At 37.6% G+C, this 7,165-nt stretch overlaps 1 protein-coding gene across 1 annotated transcript; it reads right to left on the bottom strand.

Annotated features, from left to right (window-relative positions):
- Nucleotides 1-657: 657 nt before the first annotated feature.
- On the bottom strand, nucleotides 658-6,319 carry LOC134233516 (uncharacterized). Its single transcript, XM_062715490.1, has 2 exons — nucleotides 6,089-6,319; nucleotides 658-1,088 (listed from the first exon to the last, which is right to left on the bottom strand). Exons 1-2 carry the CDS (start codon nucleotides 6,300-6,302, stop codon nucleotides 685-687), a joined length of 618 nt encoding a protein of 205 aa, XP_062571474.1. The 5' UTR covers nucleotides 6,303-6,319; the 3' UTR covers nucleotides 658-684.
- Between the last annotated feature and the right edge of the window lie 846 nt (nucleotides 6,320-7,165).

Genomic DNA, 7,165 nt, shown 5'->3' with positions numbered 1-7,165 from the left:
TTGTAAGTCACCCTTACCCACGAACGTTTATTTTCTTTGTAACATATTTAATGAATAAATATGTTAACAAAATTAACGTTTGTGGGAAAGGGTGACTTACAAAATTCATTAGTCTCTACCAATAAATGATGAATCCACAGCAAAATATGAAAAAAAAATGTCAAAATCGTCCTTAAACTTGAAAGTTTCCAACATTTTGAGTAGTATATAAACTTAAATTAAAGTGTGTGTGCTACAGGCGTGTCTTCATAAAGAAACTTTACATATAAGGTTTGTATGAACAATCTATTTTTCAATCTATGTTTCCTGTATGATGCATTTTTATTTGTTTTAAACATATATTATTGTAATATAATGACAAAGGAATTAGGCACAAGTTCTGAAAACTTATTACGCCCTCTCCCTACATGTACATTACACATTTATATTGTCAAAGTATTATATGTTATCACATGTATCATATTATTGTTTATATCTTAGTGAGGAGTAAAGAAAGGGGCTTATTTGAACATTTACTGGACCCTTAGTGTATCGTTCTTTGTAAAGAGTTTTATGAGATTTTTGTGTCCAATATATATGTTGTAATTTAAATTCTATTTGGTTGTAAGGAAAATTTAAAATATTCAAAACCGACATTTTTTGTTTTATTTAGGGTGCTTTACATGTAACAGTACAATCGCCTGTTTACGTTTTATTGACTAGCCATCCACTGAAGCTCGACCAATCAGAATGAAGAAATGTTGCGCTTGTGGACCGGATATGGACAATGTCACCGGCCTCTAGTTGAACGGGAGCCACTCCAGTACAGCTGGAATAAGCAGTGTTCTGCGCTATATTGTTACAGGCATTCATCATATAGCGAACTCCATTGACTAATAGCTCACTATCGAATATTTTTCCTGCCATTGTAAGGGTTTCCCAGCTAAACACGTAGAAGCCCTTAAAGGGGGCTGTAAATTGACCATTTGAGGTATTGTAACAGTTGTGGAAGTTACTTCGGACTCCGTCGTACACGACATCTGTTTGAGTTGATGTGGTAAAGGACAAATGACTTTTCCTATATGCTGAGAAATATGCTGGCGTCTGCACTGTAAAAAAAACAGTATTAATACATTTACAGTGCAAAGAAGTAATTGTAATATCCTATGAATTTCCAATGAAATTAATTTCTTCCTTTAATATCACGTTTATAACATTTGAATAAAATTCAATTTTAATACAGTGCAGGCTGAGATTTTTTTAATTTCATATCATTACGTATGTCCGATCAACAACACGAGAGTCTTTGGGACATATCGGTCCAATTATCGCTTGGTTCAACGATGATGTATATCTGGGTGTCGTCGGCGTATATATGGTACGTCATTTTATGACGTCTGCAGATTTCGTTTCGGGGTTTAGAGAACAGACAATAGGGTCTCGGACCCCAAACCGAGCCTTTGGGGACACCGAATTTTAGAGAACTGGCTTTAGACAACGATGAACCAACCGCGACACGTTGTTTTCTGTCACTGAGGTAAAATTTGATCCATTTCAACGCGGATCCGGTAATACCAAACATATTGTCTATAGTTGAAATAGAATGTCGTGGTCGTGGTCTATGTCGTGGTCTATAACGTCGAAGTGCGCAAACGATGTCATGGTGAACTTTCATAAGCGCAGTTTCCTTGGAATGTCCCGTTCTGTGCGCAGACTGAAAATTATCGTGTAGTTGATACATCTCCAAATGAGCGTCGATTTGTTTTGCTACAGCCTTTTCAAGTAATTTTGAAATAAAGGAGATATTTGACACAGGACGGTAAGTTTTGAAATTATCTTTATCTAAACCTGGCTTTTTAAGCAACGGTCGAACAATTGCCTGTTTAAAGACACCAGGGAGACGTTAGATTCCGACAGCGACTTGTTTATGATTGACGTGATAGTCGGCAAGAAACTCCCGATGCACTGCTTCAGTAGATGTGTAAGTAAGGGCTCAAATTCACATGATTTTACTGATGCTTTCATTAAGAGTTTCCTAATCTCTTCTGCAGTTACGGTCGCGAAGTTAAAAGCTGCTGACCATTAAATGAAATGTCTGCGTGAAAAGGATCTGTTACATCAAGATTCGAGGTTTTGACTTACATAGTAATACACGGATATTGCGTATTTTTCCTTGAATATATTCAGCAAAATTTTCCGATAACTCCTTTCCGCTTGCAGATGATGGTAAAACCGGGTCGGACTTGAGTCTTATAAGCTGGTTCGTCAAACAGTAAAGCTTTTTGGAGTCTCGACCACACTCGGTAATTTTATTTGTATAGAATTCCTTCTTGCTTTGTGTTAAGGAGTTGCTGTATGATCTAGATGATTCTTGGTATATAAGATGGGGAACAGTCCACTTTGTCCGTCGCCAAGTACGTTCTGCTTTTCGTTTATTTCGTTTGAGTGTATGCAGATCTTCTGCAAACCAGTGTGCGTTCTGCCGAATTACTGCAGTCTTCTCGTGCAACGGTGCATGATAATTTAACAACTCGCGAATACGCTCGTTGTACAGGTCTACCATGTTATCGATTGGAACATCGCTCCGTATATCCGATAGACGAGATTCAATGTCAAGGCAAAATTCATCATGATCAATTTAGCGTAATTTGCAAAAAGAGAACAACTTCCGTTGTTTTTGTGGTTTTTGTGCTAGGAGAGTGGCATGAATCCCTTTATGGTCACAAAACGTAATTCACTTTGAGCCACATATGAGCTGATTATCAACGATTGGGGTGGAATCTAGAATTGTGCTTTCGTCTCTGGTAATGAAAACATCAAATACGTGTCCGAGCATGTGCGTAGGATCCATCACATGTGTTAACCCGTGCACTCGAAGCGAATTCATGAACATTTTAGAGTTTAGATCCGTAGCCTTGTCAAGATGGAAATTCATTTCGCCGGTAATAATGAGTTCATCAGATGATACAACATGACGACTCAAATATTGCAACCATTCGTCAAAGAATTCAGAGAGCTTTTGCGACGGTGGACGTTAGACAATACATATATGAATTTTCAAGTTTTGTGTAAATACCGTACATTCCATGTGCTCAAAACAATTGAACGAATTGTCTAACTGTAATTGAGTAGTACGAAGATTTTTATTGTATATGAAAGCAACACCACCACCGCTACGGTTCTCTCTGGGGACGCGAAGTATATCATAACTGGTTGGTACGAGTTCCCGTTTCACAATGCTGCCAATGTCATTTCCAAGCCATGTTTCGGTTAGGGCAAGGGCGTCAATACCGTTAGATACAATGTGATCGCAAAGTATCAATGATTTGTTTTTCACTGATCGAGCGTTCAAAGTAAATAGATTGAACTTTTTTTCAGATGTTATAGGCCTTTCCAGCTAAATTGAAATAAGATTGGAATAGTTCACCGATCTACATTACTGTATAGGGAGAAAGTAACTCGCGGTGTAAATATTCGCTATATTCGCGGTATTAATAAATCCGTGAATTCAAGAAACAGTTAATATGTCTTTATTAAAAATACGTTTTTTTTCAATATGAGTCCAGCTAGCGGTAGATTCTGATATGCAAATGTAAACATGTAAATAACATACTCGTTTAGTAATTAAGACTGGAACTTGATGTTTATAATTATTTAATTTCTTTTCATTCAGATCACCAGGTAAAAACCCACATTTATCGTTAAAACACCTGTTACAATTAGCCAACTACCTATTTGATCAATAAAACATTTTGTCAATCAAGATTACCCGTGCGTCACTAAAATGACCTCGGTCGCTTTTCGCATAACGGCAGTATAATTGCAGATTCGTTTGAATTTCTTATTTCTGTTTTATGTATTGAATAAGGTTGTTTTTTTAATATGTACATGTCACACGTTACATAATAAATTATAAATAAATAAATTGAAATTTACTTCGTCACTGAACCAGGCTAACAAAATCCATTCACTTAAACCACTAAGCCAGCACTTTTAAACGACTGAATGATCACATCCTTTTGATCGGCTAGGTTGTTGATGGAATTCACAATCCACTGTGCATGTTTTTCTTTAATGTAGGACAGTTTCAGATTCACTTCTAAATCCTCAAGACCGACTTTTTCCAGTGATTTTTCAATTTCTTTGGCGCAGTATTTTTGAAACTCGTTTCGTAAATGCTGTTTAAATAAGTTGTTGGGGATCATATCTAGCGGTTGCAATTTATCCGTACACGCAGCAGGTACAAAAAGGACTCGGATTCTTTTTCTTGCAAGATAATCGAATTCGTCACTACGATGAGCTGCGAAAACGTCGAATATACATAGACCTTTCTGTCCCAAAGGATAGTCATTTTCTTCTCGGATTTTCTGTAGATACGGGATGATTATTTGGTCAATGTAGCGAATCATTGTAGAAGTGTTTGACCAGTGGTTTTCGCTGTGATAGATGTCATATTCCTTCGGAAATGGAAAGCTTGGGTGGCATGTGTCTGTTTTACCTTGATAGATCAATTGTGGAGGTAGGACTGCACCACTCCTCGAAATGGCTAGCAGGGCTGTCATCTGACGTTTGTCGTCGAAGCCCTTTAAGAGCATTTGTTTCGATCCTACAACAAAAATTTATTTTTATACACATTTCCTTCATGTATTTTCAAACGATATTCATTTTTCAAATAATCATAAATCATTTAAAGTTTATAAATTTACCTGTTTCGGCCATGGTTCATTTTCCGCATGGGACAACATTTACTCCCGTTTAATCCCAGTTGATGATCATTTCATCCGGAATAGAATCCTCCTTTACGACGTCCTGGAAGCGTTTAATAAAAAAGTTTTTAAGGTCATCAAAGTCACTTGGAAGAGATTTTACTCCTTTTGTGGCACGGCGCTTCGATAATCCCGTTCGTTTCATAAGTGATTTAGCTCATTCTGTTGTCAGTTCAATGTGACCTCGATTTTCAGCCAAAATAGATTTGTTTTGGTGTGAAATAATTCCTCTTGCAGCCCCGATCACGACAGATGAGTTTACAGCTGAGCCTTTTAATCTAAGTTGACGTATGTACGCCTGTATCATCTTGTCGTAAAGCCCAACTTTTAATGGGCGGCCCCTTGGTGAACGGGGTAACGGTGGAGGGGTATTTTTGTTTTGTGAGTTCTGCGTTTTAACAGCCTTTAAATAAGCTTTCTTTATGCTACGAACTGTACTCTCATTTACCGTACGCCCTAGCTGTTTGGAGAAATAACGGGCTGTTTTTGCTGGTCCCGAATCGATACAATATCGAGCCATTTTCCCCATCGTTTCTGGAGAATACTGTCCGTAATCTTCTCTTTTTCGTTTTTTGGACGAGCACTGACCATTCTGACTTTCAGGAACAGAGTACGATGCCGAGTCGGCTGAACGCTGAATTTCATTTACTAATTCATTTGCTGAAGAAGATGCGCAAGCTTCCTCATTGTCAGAGCACTGCCGCGGATCGGGAAGTAAATCTGATGGAGGGGGTTTAAAGTTAATTTTTCCGTGTTTCAGCCAGTTTAGCATGATTACTAAGAGTGAATAAATCTATACTGAACACTTTATTTCAACCACCCTTGAGTATAGCTCATATAGTAAATACATCTCACTGACGTACACTGGTTTTCAAGATAACAATAGGAGTTGTCGTTCATGCTAAAACGATGCAATATTATATACAAAGGGAGGTAACTTTTAGAAACAAAAAATCCGCGAATTAAAAAAAACCGCGATCGTGTCGGATGAGAGAAAACCGTGAAAATTACAACCCGTAAAATTAATCCCCTATACAGTATTTAGCCTTAACATTACGACATGCCGAAACTATTGAATTAATGTCATTTATAGAATTGTCATGACATGCTGTTAAATTATTCGAGTTAGCAAATGATTGTCGTTGTTGGTAGTAATTGTCACATACCCCAGTTATGACACTTATTTTCCTCCTGAAACATCTACCAACCTTAGATCCACGCCTTAATTTCAAAATTGATTGTTCAATAAATTTCGAATCCATTTTTATTATTTACCTGTGGATATCTGAACCTTTAAGTACGAGTTTACCTGTCGAAATCTGAGTCTTTAAGTACGAGTTTACCTGTTGATATCTGAGCCTTTAGATACGTGTTTTCCTGCTTCAGAGAGCTAACATCCTGAGTAAGTCCTTTTACTTCCTGTGTGAGGCCCTGAACTAAAGCCTCCATTTGAGACAGCCTCTGCTCCATAGCGGAGGGGTCATTTAGAAGCAAGCATTCATTAGTACAAGCCATTAGAATTACTAAGACTAAGGGACGCAGTAAACGCAACGCCATGTCAGTTTCTTCTGATCAAGGTAGTGAATTTCATAGCTCTGTATTTGATTAGATAAGGAGGGTTCGTTCTGATTTGAAGCCATATAACATTTGATAAGGAAAGGCCGTTCTAGGTCTTTTTGCCATCCTGGGAGTTGCTGAGATAACCTAAACAATAGCAAACTAAATAATGCCCTATCATTCACAATATCCACTTCTCAATTAAAACAATTTATTAATTGTAGCAAAAACCAAATCTGACCGGACAGGTGCAAACACGATTTAGAAACACATGTAGCGACAATTAATTGCTATTGAACAACATGCTGTCATATTTAAATAAATATTTCACCAAACTATAGGGGTCAGCTTTTGTGTCATATTAAGGACTATCCATTAATATATTACTAATTCAAGTTCTCAGAGCTATATAATTTTTGAACATAGATCCTTCTCAATATGTCATATTCATTTGGAATTGGTGCTACAACTTACATGTACTTGCAAAGCATCACATAAAATGAAATTCAAATGTCAGACGGCATCCCAGTGCTTTTGAAGAGTTAACGACTTTCTTGCGAAAAGAGGGCGTCGTAGAAATTTAGTGATGTACTATATTCGCCGTGGTGGCAATACCATTGGTGTTCCATCACTTAACAAGAGGCCCAGGGGCCACAGCGCTCACCTGAGCACATCGGCTAGGAAAAAGCACATATCAGATCAGAACTAAAAGTTTACTGAGGGGGGGGGGGGCTTGAATTTTAACTCCCCGGGGGTTCATGATTTGAACAGACTAAAATCTTCACTACCTGAGGATGATTCCATATAAATATCAATATTCATGGCTTTGAATACTTGAAAAGGAGATTTTAAAAGGTTTCCCT

The sequence above is a fragment of the Saccostrea cucullata genome, unplaced genomic scaffold, assembly GCF_032062105.1.
Source record: "Saccostrea cucullata isolate Sc308-1 unplaced genomic scaffold, CSIRO_AGI_Scuc_v1 ctg7169, whole genome shotgun sequence".
In the NCBI taxonomy this organism is placed as follows: Eukaryota; Metazoa; Mollusca; class Bivalvia; order Ostreida; family Ostreidae; genus Saccostrea; species Saccostrea cuccullata.
Note: the sequence above shows the minus strand (reverse complement) of the source record. Positions and strands in the feature narration are given on the sequence as shown.